The sequence below is a fragment of the Pyrus communis genome, chromosome 9 (genome assembly GCF_963583255.1).
Source record: "Pyrus communis chromosome 9, drPyrComm1.1, whole genome shotgun sequence".
In the NCBI taxonomy this organism is placed as follows: Eukaryota; Viridiplantae; Streptophyta; class Magnoliopsida; order Rosales; family Rosaceae; genus Pyrus; species Pyrus communis.
In genome coordinates, this window is record NC_084811.1 from 25,856,824 (window position 1) to 25,871,175 (window position 14,352).

The window sequence follows — 14,352 nt, forward strand, 5'->3', positions numbered from 1 at the left end:
ATCTTGTGCTAAATTTGTCCCTAGAAATGAGTTTTGAGTTAAAACTCGTATTTACCCCAAAAATTAAAGTAAGTTAAGATAAATTAGAAACTAAAATTTGAGTTTTACTTTAAAATTAGAGTAAGTCTTAGAGAATCTAGATAAAATCTTACTTTTCAAAAAGCCTCTTTAACATTAGTGTGGTAGAATTTGTGACTTTTCACTAAAGAATACCGCTAGTCTTTATACCAGTTGCTGTGACCATTCTATTTTTATTTTTAATTTTACCTATATTTCTTTCTCCCTTTTATTTTATAATAATTCGATTATCACCATCTCAGATTCTCAGCCTCGATTTCTACCCCCTGCCCCCTTCAGATTTGAATCATGAACTCTCCTCTTTCCTTCCTCCCTCTCTCTCCCTCGATCTCTCTCCCCTATATTAGCATCCATTTTCTCACCCTTCAAAACCTCCCACTTTTGAAAGTTGAAACCTCTTCAACTTTTTTATGCTGCTGAAAATTATCATCCAAAATCTGTTTTCGCTAAATTAATATTTATATTAATCGGTTTTTTTCCTACAAAAATCCCTTTTGAAAGCTGCAAGCTTTTTTCGATGAACATGGCGGCGCAGAAGCACTTACACGAGCTGCTGAGAGAAGTCCAGGAGCCGTTCCTGCTCAACAACTACATTGCCGATAAACGCTGCCAGCTGAAAAGTGCTTCCACGAAAAGCCAACAACACTTACAGGTCAAAAAACGCAGACCCATCTCCCAAGTTTCAAACTTTCCCGGCAATCTTTGCAAAAACGCCTGCTTTTTCTCCCTCCAAGACTCGCCGGACCTCAGAAAATCCCCGCTCTTTGATTTCTCGTCACCGGCGGCCAAAAGCCCATGCAAAAGTCCTAACGCTATCTTCCTCCATATCCCGAACAGAACAGCCGCTCTCCTCGTCGAAGCCGCGATGAGGATTCAGAAGCAGTCGGTGAACTCAAAACCGAAAACCCAGAACAAAAACCACGGGTTCGGGCTACTCGGGTCGCTTTTTAAGAGGTTAAAGAATCGGAATCGGACCCGAAAGCGGGAAATCAACGGCGGTGATGGGGTTCAGGTCTCAGTGAAGGACATTCTCCAGTGGGATTCGTCAGTGGGGCGAAGAAAGATTTCTTCCGATCAGTTGGAGGAAACGGTTAAGTCTTGTTTGGAAGTTGAGGTCAAAAGTGCTTCCCTCATAAGCATTGGGAGGCCCAGCAGCGCGGTGTGGTCCGAAACCAACGAAGCCACTTCAAGCAGCTGCAGCCAGTCCGAGGAGGAATCGGCCGATACAGATTGCCCTTGTAATTGCGACAAGATTAATGCTTTTTGCGAAAGCCCTTTTCGTTTCGTCCCCCAACCAACCCCCTCGCCATCCGGCCACTGCACGCCGGAATTCACGTCGCCGGCGGCGTCCCCTAGTCGCCACAAACAAGAGGTTTGTCTTTTTCCTTAGCTTTGCCAACATTTTTTTATTTTTTATTACCATGACTATATAATTTAAGCACCGAGTTGGTAACTCGGTCTACTTAACGACGGTCCGAGTTAACTCACTGGGAAGGTTACAGAATTGTCGGCAACATGATCAATTTAATAGATTTGGGGTGAGGGCCATATGTGTCAATTTGTATGATCAACATATGTGTATACTTTTTGTATGTATCTGCTGCATTGTTAATCTCTTTGTTGTAAGACAGTGTTCAGTAATAATATTCGATTGAAAAGACAAATTTACCCTTGTCTTCTTGTGTTGGATCCCATCATGGAGTCCTGACATGTAAAAAATTATACACTTTGTGTTGTTGATCAGTCACATTCTTCTAAAATTTAACAAGAAAAGTCAATCAGCAATGCAATCATGGATCTGGGATTTAATCTAAATTATTACTTTATTGCTTAATTACATGTGATTAGTGTTTTGATTAGGGTTTTGATGTGTAAATAGGAGGAGGGGTTGCAGAAATTCCAAGCAGAAGTGGAGGAGGAGGAGGAGGAAGAGAAGGAACAATGCAGTCCGGTTTCTGTATTGGACCCTCCGTTCCAAGAAGATGACGAGGGACATGACGATGAAGACGGTTTTGACTTGGAGTGCAGCTATGCCAATGTGCAGAGTATGTAATAATTCCCATGCTGTACTAAACTTTGTTTTAATCTTTATACCCTTGTTTGCTGGTTGTGCGGTCCCTTTCAATGAGCTTGTTACTGTTTGTTACGTAGGACATGAAAGTTCAATACAAAGATTGTTTTTATCATGACACCATGCTTATCTTTGTGGGATCCATAGCCAGATTGCTTCTCCATGTTCTTATCTGTGTTTCGGTTCAGAAGTGTCGGTCAAAACGCTTGTTGTCGATGTTACATACGTAATTTTGCAGTGATCATAACTGCGTATGTGACCCACAGTTCTGTTTTCTGATGTCAATGCGCATGTGTTAGTTCATCAACCCTAGTTGTTCATTTCAAATTTGGGATTGTGTTTTGAAAGTTTTTAGCGGTTTTCGGTTTTGATCAAACCCTTTTTGTTCATTTATAGGCTCATTGATTGCCCTGCTTCAAAATATGGCAATTATTCACCTATTTTCTGCATTTCTTCTTCCTGTTTTGTTATGGAACCTGTTGAAGGCACGAGAGTTGTTTCCCCCGTTCTCTGTTTTTCCTCGGTGTTATTACAGTTAAATAAAGATCCGTATATAGGACACGAGAGTAGGAGAGGATCAGTTCAAAGTTTCAAAATTAGAACTGCACATTAATAAATTTTGGAGGCATGTATATGTTTATGTATGTGCCTTTATTTTGTTTTCCCATCTGAGTAACAAATGTTGGTTCCTAAATGTGATATCAAAGTAACAGGTTATTTTTTAGTGTATGGACAAGCCTTGTAGCAATTTTGAATTTTCGAACAAGTAACTAATTTTGGTCTTTCCTGCATTGAATTTACAGGAACAAAGCACCACCTTCTGCTGAAGCTTCGTAGATTTGAGCAATTGGCGGGGTTAGATCCAATTGAACTCGAAAAAAGAATGCTAGAAGAAGAAGATGATGATGATGAATGTGACGATGACGAGTCAGAAACATCGGATAGCAGCAGGGAAGAAACTCTTGATGGGCTTCTCAGAGAAGTACTTTCCAAATTAAACTTCCCTTGTAACAAAAGTATCCCCGAAGACATGCAGATATTGTTCATGGATCTCATTGTCGAGGAACAGAGAGAAGTGGATGATGCTTTTGACAGCAGAGAAGACGTGGTGAGAAGGGTCTGCAAGAGATTTGAATCTTGGAAAGAGGTGGAGTCGAACACCATTGACATGATGGTGGAACAAGATTTCCGGAAGGAGCTCGACGGGTGGAAGAAAAGTCAAGATCAAATGGGAGAAACTGCAATGGAGATTGAGCTTGCAATCTTTGGCCTACTGGTGCAGGAAATGGCAATGGAACTAGTTTGATTAACTCGAAAATTAATCGACCGGGAAAGGTTCGATGTAATGGGGACCATTCCAAAGAGTTTTGGCACGACTTTTTAAATTTTTTTGTTTCTAAATCAAAATATGATCACTTGGAGTATAGTCTGACATGCACTGTGAAGCAGGAAATAGGCTTGAAATAGTAACATGCCTGAGGAAGTAATTAGAGGGACTTGGGGTTGGGTGGGTGACATGGTATTATCAATGTATATGGATAATGTATGTAGTTGGGGGGGGGGGGGGGACCGGTGTATGTACGTATCCGCGCGTATTTAGACATGAGATGTACAATTCTTGGCCTTTTTAAATATCTATATTATGTCCTAAATTTTATCTGTTTTGTTTGTGCTTTTCGCTCTTCTTTTCTCGACCTGCACTCACTCATATTTGTTATGGCTTTTGAAATGAGCAAATCGGTTGAGAATCAATGCGCATAAACAACGAGAGTGGTGTAGAAGAAGAAAAGATGCGTGGAAATCGTTATCTTTTTTGTGCAGAAACAACGAGAGGGCAGAGGGTTTGTTGTCCCCAATTCTACGGTGGCGATAGGGTGGTGTGGTTGCCGGAATTTTATTTCACTGTTAATTTTTGTAAATCTTTTATTTATAGTGTTTTAAGTAGTTTTATGAAAAATTAATTGTATTAGTTGTGGAGTTAAATTGAAGGACACGTGCCAAAATACTATAAAAGAGACACAAAAAAGACATGAAATTGAGAATAGCAAGCCCTCAGCTCAATGAGACTAATGTCTAAAAGGAAACAATGCATGGAAATCATTATCCTTTTGTTAAAGAAGCATAAAACTTTAGTACTTCAAAGTATTACAACCAGAAAACTCAGAAAGTGTCAAGGATCCAATAAAGTGAAACCTACACATTACCAACCCAGTATTCTTTGGGAAGGATGCCAAGGAATTGAGTTGAAGAATGTCTTAACAAACGAATAAAGTTAAGGACTTGAGTTATTTAAACACAAATTGATAAGCTTTGCTTTTCTTCTCTTTGTCTCTTTGCAGCATCTGGCATTATTGAAACCTTACATTATTAGTTCAATGTGACTAATTAGTACTCAATTTGGTAGTGATAGGACTATCTACTTGACTATATTATTGACCAAGATCATTAGCTACTGAACAATCATATTATTAAACGGATACTGTTCGACTTCATACATGTAAGAAGTTATTATTCCTTCGTAGTTAATGACAATTTGATATATATACCGAAATATTTCATCTAAACCACAAAATAAAAAGTTTTGGAACACATGTCAATATAATTGGTATGCAAGAAGAAATGACTCCTTACATATAAAGAGCCAAACCTTTTCTATAAAAAACATCAAGGGAGTAAAAGTAGAAAAACTCGGCTACACCTGTTTAATTAATTATTAACTAGATGCCAGCTACATAGCAACCTCCTTTGCATGCGCATTTATACTTGAAATGATTAAAATAGATGTGTTTATGCATCCAAGTTCGAATTTCTTCTTGAAAACATAGGAGTTTAGAGTAGAGTATCATTATTATAATTCCTCTTTTCACAAGTCCCTTCTTATATGCCCATAGGCTTGTAACCACTAGTTTAGCGTCCCTTGGTTTGGAGTCAGAGTTGGGCTGCAGAATTTTCAATCGTACACCTAATTTTTTTTAAAGTAATTCTGGGTCCTGAAGTATGGTCATTCCTGATTAGGTTTGTTGTTAGCATTTCAAGGCCCAAAGCTCTTTCTTCTGTCACTTAAGATATGGGTAGCCAAATAACAGACCAAACCGGCCGGTTCAGACCAGTTTTCTTCGTTATTTTACATATAAAATTCTTAGTTTGTAAATATCAAAACTTGATCCAAATTAGACCAGATATGTAAAAGCCGGTTCAATTTCGACATTGTTTTTTAGAGCTCGAATTGAACCGGTTGCACCTCTCTTTGTTTCTCATCGTTTAGTGCTGCACTTGATTCGGCATACCCTAGTTATCTTCCGAGACCTTGTGCCGTTTTAAAGTGCTACCACGCACATCCGTCCCAATACAAACGGAGACTTAAGACGAAAATGCAATAAAACTTTCTTAATTTTGTACCTTTATATATTTTTCTAATAAACTAGGGAAATTGAAAAGCATTCCAATAAAATCTACTGACCATCTCCACAAAACAAATCAACTTAAATTTAGGAAAATAAGTAACACCTTTGTTGAAAACGCGATGAAGGCCGATAAAAACTTATTAGAAACTTGAAAGAAGCAGTTTACGGCTTTGTGTGTGTGTGTGTGTATTCCCAGAAGCAGACCACTACAGTTAAAACTTAGCAAGTAAAAGAAGAGCAAGTTCAGATTGGCAGATTGTAAAGATAGTCAAGATCGGTATGAGTAAACTAACCAGAAGTTAAAATTAATTTTTGAAGAACACTATTCATCCAGGATAGAAATGCAAACACTAATCCGACAAAATATTATTCATCTACAATGACGCCGTTGTGCCCATGATCATTCCGCATGCAAGCTCAACAGTAAACCAACAAGATATTATTTATCCACAGTATTGTTTACTCAGCGTGCAAGATCAATAGTCAAAATATTAATCATTCAGACAAACCACTATTTATGCATAAACAAACAGTCATCCAGCCAGTGGTCCCACAGACACTCCGTGCTCCCACACTTAATTAGGCAATCATTCATGCCTTATTCCAGTCTATAAAAGAAAGACTCCGTGCTCCTACACTTAGCTAGCAAGTTAATTCAAATTTTATCTTCTAAATTTCAAAACTTCTCAAGAGTTTCTCTTGTATCTAGAGAAAATTTGTAAAAAATTTTAATTTCCGCAACTCATTTAGAGAGGTGTTTGCGTACATCAACTTCTCATTTCAATCATCTATTCCCAAGTCATTTGTAAGTTTTCAAATTTATAAAGTAATTTCAGAACTCTATTTTCAGTAATTATTTTGCATCATTATTGTTAGTTCATTATTTTCATTATACAATGTATGATTCAATACATTCTAGAAATGAAGTTTTTGTTTCCTATCTCATTTACAAAGTAATTAGAGATCTAGATTTTCAGATTTTCATACTTTGCTATCAGTAATCTATCAAGTAAGCTTTCGATACGCCCTTACATACAAATATACCAGTCCTCTTCCGTTGAGGGATTCCTTGTGGTGCTCAGTGCGTAGCTTTCACTAGCTCTGACATGGCTGCTAGTTGCAGCTTTGGTTCTCAAGGGTTAGTCTGCTTCATTGAACTTTCCCAACGATGCATGTGCCTTGCCGCACACTTCGAGTCGAATGCTTGTACTGGAAAGGACATACAATGTGCTGCCTTAGAAGCATCTGAGGTATTTCTGGAGGCTAAAGTTAAAGCCTCTTCATCTTCTTCTTTGAAGTTGGAGAAGGTAGAAAAAGAAGAGTTGAGAAAATTTGTGTATTTGGATGAGGTAGAGTTGTCCAACATGCATGCAAAAGGGTTTTAATTGGAATTTATAATGATGATGATTTGGGGAATAATACTGCCGACGGTTCCCTGTGGGAGAAATGTTAAGAGACTCTCTCAAAGTGAGACTCTATATAGATTCTCGGTCACCTCACAGTTTAACGTCAATTTTTGTGCTAACGTTATTAAACATTGTGCAAAAAAATGAGATAGTAAAGAGTCCATGAAGAGTTTCATTTTTTAGAGAGTTCCCTTCACATTTCTCTTCCTTGTGGAGTGCCTTATTATTATTATTATTATTATTATTATTTTTTTTTAAGTATTGTTTCTGGCAGTTCTTAACTTGAATATGATCATCTTGTAGTTGCTCGTTCAATTCTATGCAAGTGAGACATATAGAGTTACATTAAGATATAATTAATCTTCCTCTTTCGTGGGGTTTGTGACCCTTGATTTTATAGTACCATTTTGAATCTCTATCAACTGCTAATAGCTTAATATTTAGGTTTTCTTCTTTTGGTCAAAATCTTTATATATACTTAGGTTGGATGCTTCAATTAATGTGATATTAGAATCATCATGTATCACCCTTCTTGTGTGTGCGTGTGTGTTTTTTTTTTTTTTTGTTGTTAATTGTCTGGAGAATTCGAATCTGAAACATTTTTATTATTACGAACAAAAGTAACATTAAACTATCAAATCCAAGTATAAAAGTTTGAATCGACCAAAAATAAGGCATGACCACTTGAAAGAGATATCTGTGTTCGAGGAAGTATTAACTAATTAATTACAATCACCTAGTTATTACCGAATAAAATGGGCTAACTTACCTATGCATAACCACGCTAAATACATCAGTTGCTTATGAATGGTGGTGTTGTGGATTAATTATACTATAAGGTTTTTTTTTTTTTTTTTTTTTTTTTTTTTTTTTTTTTTTTTAACCGAAAGAGCACCACAATATGTCTCTTGACGGAAGGGGACAGATATATAGCCGTAAACTGCTTCCTGCAAGTTTTAAAAAAGCTTTTACTATGATTTTCTGCATGCATAATGCAGGAGCAAACAAGTTTTCCTAGTTTCTATCGTACGGGCCAACTCTAACATGAAATTGATTCCAAGTTTCAAATTCAGTTTGAACGAGCAAAAAAGCCCGCACGATGCCGCATGTTTACAACTCTAGTTCCACGTAATTACAACAATGTTTACAATTCTATTACTACATGTATACAACCATACTTACAATCATATTTACACATATATACTAATCAACATTTAAAACTATGTAAAATGGGGAGTGAGTTTTACCTTAGTACAAAACCTGATAAAATTAAACAAATCTCCATGTCATTCGTTCTGCATTTTGACCCCTCCTCTTATAAACTGGGCTGAATGTTGTACATGGTCCATCGATTTCCACCGCAAACAAGGGATTCTCCATCGTCACCACCATTGGTGCTCTCTTTCTGCTTTCCTTTGCCTAGATATTGGGAGCCTATGTACAGCCAAAAGTGCAGATTTCTTCCCAGCTATATACAATTTACTTGAGTTTCTCAAAACCTAATGCAAACAACTAATTTGGCTAAAATTTGTCCCTCATGTATTTTCCTCATCCGAAAAACTAATATAAAACCTCTACACAGCTACAATTAGTGCACCGGACAACATAACACCACTTTCAACAACTGACAAACTCATCATTATGTAGCAACAACATCCCTGTTGAGTAGCACCTAGTTTTAAAGAAACGGAAAATGAAATCAGATAAAGTAATGATATTTTCAAAAGATGAACATTTAACGTAGGGTAAAGATGACAACGAAATTGAATTATGGGTGCCTACCGTGTCCTTTGCGAAGTGTCCTTAGTTGAGCAACATATTCAGATATTTTCTTGATGGCTTCCACCTACAAAGGTAAAAGCAGAACATCCAACAGAGGAAAAATAAAGGAAGATATCAAGACTGACCCGCTCAGCCAATAAAAACTCAGTTTCAACAAAATCTGTTAACTGCACATCTTTGCTCTTCTCAGCAACCTGTTAGTTGTAAATTCGAGGATGAACATAGTATTGTAAGATTGTTAATTCATAACACGAACCAATCGATGTTACCATTACAAAATATAATCACCTAAACCTAATCATCTTATATTAGAAGACATCATCCAATAACAATGAATGTTTTACACTGTGCAAGTGCAGCAGCTTTCATTTGCCAATTTCTCATGCGATAATGCAAGCTCCATTGCTGAATAAAAAAAGTAGGACTGAGAAGACATCAAATCCAATGCAGAGCGTAGATAAAATTGAACCCAAAAGGCAAAAGCCTTCTCTAACAAATAGATATATATAAACAGTAGTTTGGGATATAGATACGGGTGTACATGGAAGAATAGAGACGCACTGAGTCGGAGAAGGCAAAGAGGGATAGTGGAATTTCAGAGGAATACTGGACGACGATGAATTGCGCGACCAGAGCTGTTGGTGGCCGTGATTCTGCAGCGAGAGACAGTTAGAAAAAAGTATTCAATAAATCATACAGAACTGTAATAATTCAGATCATTGGCATTTCAATTATAAGGATTCATAATATCAAATTTTAAGATAGAATTAACGGTTAGCTGATGACATAGCGTATTGGCTTCAAGTATGCTAAAGTTAGACATAATCTTTAGTATGTAGAGGTGTTTTCTTTTCTGAATTTTTCCTGCAACGGTTCACAGCTGGTTTCTACAAATTTTGAAAACGGGAGCTGTTAGTATGGATGTGTGTTAAATTTATCTCGTACCAACAGGATGTATAAGAAAACCAAGTGAAGTGAAGGTGCATATAGAAGGCATACGAATGAAGTTTTTTTTTCTCTTAGGGAACTTTAATGAAAAGCTCTTGGTTTGCTTGAAAACTTTGAGTTTTAACGATAAAGAAAAAATAAAGAGTAAAATGTATAGTACCGGGATTGATTTTTTAGTGTAAAAATGTGATTTTTCGTTAAAGTGTTAAAGTTCTCTTTTTTATTTTATTTTTTATTTTAAAGGGTTTGAGGGCTTGAGTTTGTTTTCTAATTTGAAGCAAAGAATACTTGAATGAGGGCTTGAAAATTTTGAGTTTGAACGATAAAGACAAAATAAAGAGTAAAATGAATAGTATCACGATTGACTTTTTAGTGTAAAAATGTGATTTTTCGTTAAAGTAAACAGTACCGGAAGTTTTTTTGTTTGTTAAAGTTCTCTTTTTTTATTTTTTTTAAGGGTTTGAGGGCTTGAGTTTGTTTTCTAATTTGAAGCAAAGAATACTTGAATGAAATGCCAAAGTAAGGGGGCTGTATTCAATTAGGATTTTGAGGGATTTTAATTCTTTTAATGAATCTAGGGGTATTCAATCGGGATTTTAAGTGATTCTCTAAAATTCAATGTGTATTCAATCAGGATTCTAAGATATTTTACTAAAATCCTTAGAAATCTGGGTGTGTTCAATTAAAATTTTAAAGAAGTTTATAACATTCCAGGTGTATTCAATTAGAATTTGATTTTAAAGAATTTGAAAAAGTTGAGGAATTGGAGATATTTTGTAGTGTATTTTAAGCATCTACAAATCTCACCTCCCCCCATGAGATTTCGAGGGAATTGAATTAAAATTTTAGATGAAATCTCTACAAATCAATTAGACTCCATTAAAATCTCTCAAATTCCCAATTGAATACACCCCAATATCTTACCTAATCACAAATCGGTGAGAGAGCTTTTGGGAAAAAGGGTCAGAAAGGATTTGGAGGTGGAATTTGCAGAACCAAGACGATGTTGCAGTCTGGGTGTCGGCCGACGATCAAAATTTCTTCTTGGGTTTTCCGATGGACGGCGAAGACAAGCTTGTAGTGAGGCGGCATTGGGGATTTGTTGTCGATGAAGCGGTGAGTGTGAGAGAATCACTGATTGTGAGAGTAATTCTGGAAAATGATTTGTTGGTTTAAGGTTTTTGCGATGATCGAGAGCGACTGAAGAGATTAAGGGGGACGAAGCGGTGGGTGAGAGATGAGGCAACGACAGTGCATAAACGGAGAAAATCAACACGTACACCATGCCTATTTTCGTCATTTCACTCTGCAAGTGTTGAGCAAAAATTGTACATAATATGTAAACAAATAATTCACTCGACACAATTTCACCCTCGTTCATTTTTCTGAAGAGGGTTTTATTAATTTGAGTTTGTCCCATTCTAGGCTACACGCGTATTAATTACAACCCTTCTTTTGGGAAATGAATACCCTTTCTAATATGAATAAATTTTAACTTGGGGATTTGGGTGTTTATTTGATTTTGTGACTGCATTTAGGTAGAGCCCTAGATTGCCTACGTACCCTCGTTGAAGGATCAAGTCACTCGTAGTTCCTTGGTATTTGGTACTTGTTTGGAGCATTTGATGCCTTATGCAGTTTTAGCTCATGCGGGCGAGGACTTTAAGCCATTGGAGCGTTTAATGCCCTGTGCAATTTTAGCTCGTGCAGGCGATGACTTTAAACCATTGGAGCAATTAATGCCTTGTGCAGTTTTAGCTCATGCGGGCAAGGACTTTAAGCCATTGGAGCATAAGATGCCTTATGCAGTTTAGCTCATATGGGCGAGGACTTTAAGCCATTGGAGCTTTTAATGCCTTGTGCAGTTTTAGCTATGCAGGCGATGACTTTAAGCCATTGAAGCATTTAATGCCATGTATAGTTTTAGCTCGTGCAGGCGAGGATTTTAAGCCATTGGAGCTTTTAATGCCTTGTGCAATTTTATCTCGTGAGGGCGAGGACTTTGAGCCGTTGGACCGTTTAATGCCTTGTGTAGTTTTAGCTCATGCGGGCGAGGACTTTAAGCCATTGGAGCATTTAATGCCATGTGCAGTTTTAGCTCGTGCGGGGGAGGATTTTAAGCCATTGGAGCTTTTAATGCCTTGTGTAGTTTTATCTCGTGCGGGTGAGGACTTTGAGCCGTTAGAGCGTTTAATGCCTTGTGCAATTTTAGCTCCTGTAGGCAAGGACTTTAAACCAGTGGAGCAATTAATGCCTTGTGCAGTTTTAGCTCATGTGGGCGAGGACTTTAAGCCATTGGAGCATTTGATGCCTTATGTAGTTTTAGCTCATGCGGATGAGGACTTTAAACCATTAGAGCTTTGGTGCCTTGTGCAGTTTTAGCTCGTGCGAGCGAGGACTTTGGGCCATTGGAGCTTTGGTGCCTTGCGCAGTTTTAGTTCGTGCGGGCGAGAACTTTGGGCCTTTGGAGCTTTGGTGCCTTGAAATGGTTCGCGTCTACGGTACTTGGAATAATTTATATCCACGAGTTTAATGTCGGCAACGTCTTCATATTTTCTTTTTTTTTTGCTTGGACTTGATGTGCCTCCATGACGCTATTGGGCTCCTGCCCATTTATTTTGGCAACTTATATTTTATAAGGCCCAAATTGATATTGTATGTATTGCCGTGTCGGACTCCTTAATAGTTTGAGAATAATGGGATCCAATTCGAAATGGAACAATTTAGATTGCCATACAGAAATTTTGTCCCTTGTGACCGTATAAAATCCCATAGCTTCATTGATGTACACGTGAGCTTTCCCATTTGGTTTGGAGAGTTGTTCTGCAGCAAGTAAGAAAAGTGACTAGTCATATGGGTTGCCCATTTTTTACTTGCTTTTCTGGGACCTTTCAGTTTGTTTCCATACTTATTCTAAATAAATCCCATAATTTAGATGGTGTGAGCCAATTCCCACGTGAGATGCAGATTACATTAGTTATATTTCAAAACCCCCGCGAGATAGCTTCAGGGACCCCCTTTCTCTCGGCTCTAAAACCGGTGGGCTCCCGTGGATTTCGTTATATTTCAAACTTATATTTCGATTGGGTATCCGTTGATTTCAGAGTGAGAATGGGTAAGATTTGTTGGAGCTCATATTCTTTGTTCAAATTACTTCAATTTACCACCATTTCCCCCTCAAATCGCAAATCCCCTTTTTGCACAGGTCACGAAAACTTTCATCTTTTCTGCTGCATCGTTCTTTTGCTCATGTGCTTCCTTTGTGGGTCCAAGGCTCAAAACGAAGAGGGGGAAAATTCAAGCAGGTTACCCGTTTTCGTTTTCTTTACGTTCCGGATTTGCTTATGTATTTGAAGTGGAATGAAACTCTAACTACGATGAACTCATCAATTCTTTCGTGCAGGAGTTCTTGGCAACAATATCTCTTCGATTTGTTGAACAAACTATTTTGCAGTACTTTGAAAACAAGTGTTGATTCATGGCTCCAAAGGTGAGAATTACCCCCTGAAATTTGTAGCAACGTCCGTACTCTTCATGTTTGCCATACTTGAATGAGTCTTTGGGTGTTTAATGTAAAGGTTACCATGTGAGTGAGCTTCCCAATTACTTTGGGAATTTTGATAGCAAGTTTTTCCTGTTGGAACCTTATTGGACTCTAAACTTATCTCATTCGGGTTTTTGAGTTTAGTGGAAATTGAGAATAGTTAGAGTTAATAGGTGAATAAACTACTTTCCTTTAAAGTAGGACATTAAGGGTTAAACATGTTGGTGAGTGGATATCCCACGTTGGAATGTAAATGGGCGTGCAGTTTTGCCAAGCAGTTTCTGTGATAGGTGGAAACGGTTGTGGTTACACGTCTATAAAAGGGTAAGTCCCTGCTCAAGAGGAACAAGTTCGTATATCAAAAAATCTAGCCCTATTCTAGAAAGAACATCAGGTCCTCCTTGAGTAGAAGATTTCCTTTTCTTTCCCTGCGATCAATGGCTTCACAAGGTCAGAACTCAAATCACAGTATTACATGCATGTTCGTAATCTATGTTTGTGGCTATATTAAATTCCAACATTTGGTATCAGAGCGTATAATAGCTCTTCATAGATTCTTTGATGCGTATAAGGAAGTTTGATTAATTGATTTATTCATCTTTTCGTGTTTTACTGATGATTTGGTTTCTTGAGTATCACAAGTACAGGAATGGATTTTGCGCTAAGATGATTTAAGTTCCAACCTTAACATCATTGAAGGATACATGCTGATAAAACCATTTGAAACAACTGTTTGTAAAGCTTTACCAAAGTGAAGTTTTTTAAGAAATTTTGTTTATAAGGAAGGTGGCATGGTTGTGTTTTATAAGTCATGACATGATAACGTACTACTCCAAAGAGAAGAGGGTTAACTGGTTGGATTTATGAATCAGTACATAGGTTTTTAATGAATGTTTGAGCCAACTGTTTTCTTATCCAAAGATTTGAAATATGTGTTGTAACTTAAGTATTTGTTAAAAGGGCTATGTAATCAGGATGCATATGGTTTTATGTGTATTAAAAAAAAAAAAAAAAACAAACTGCAGTAATGTAACTTGCCCAAAGGTGTTGCATATACTGTGATTGTTGTAACATTGTTTACAATGTTGTTTAACTTTTATTTGGTTTGACAATGAATGC

At 37.3% G+C, this 14,352-nt stretch overlaps 1 protein-coding gene across 1 annotated transcript; it reads left to right on the forward strand.

Moving 5' to 3' along the window:
* Window positions 1-348: 348 nt before the first annotated feature.
* On the forward strand, window positions 349-3,680 carry LOC137744622 (uncharacterized). The gene is made up of 3 exons (XM_068484397.1): window positions 349-1,450; window positions 1,958-2,123; window positions 2,953-3,680. The coding sequence occupies exons 1-3, from the start codon at window positions 596-598 to the stop codon at window positions 3,453-3,455; spliced, it is 1,524 nt and encodes a 507-aa protein (XP_068340498.1). The 5' UTR covers window positions 349-595; the 3' UTR covers window positions 3,456-3,680.
* The last annotated feature ends 10,672 nt before the right edge of the window (window positions 3,681-14,352 follow it).

Bases quoted from the DNA above. Each gene is read 5' to 3' on its own strand.
- LOC137744622 (XM_068484397.1), top strand. From the start codon at position 596: ATGAACATGGCGGCGCAGAAGCACTTACACGAGCTGCTGAGAGAAGTC. The intron at 1,451-1,957 runs GTTTGTCTTTTT...ATGTGTAAATAG, and splicing joins CTAGTCGCCACAAACAAGAG to GAGGAGGGGTTGCAGAAATT. The intron at 2,124-2,952 runs GTATGTAATAAT...TTGAATTTACAG, and splicing joins CAGCTATGCCAATGTGCAGA to GAACAAAGCACCACCTTCTG.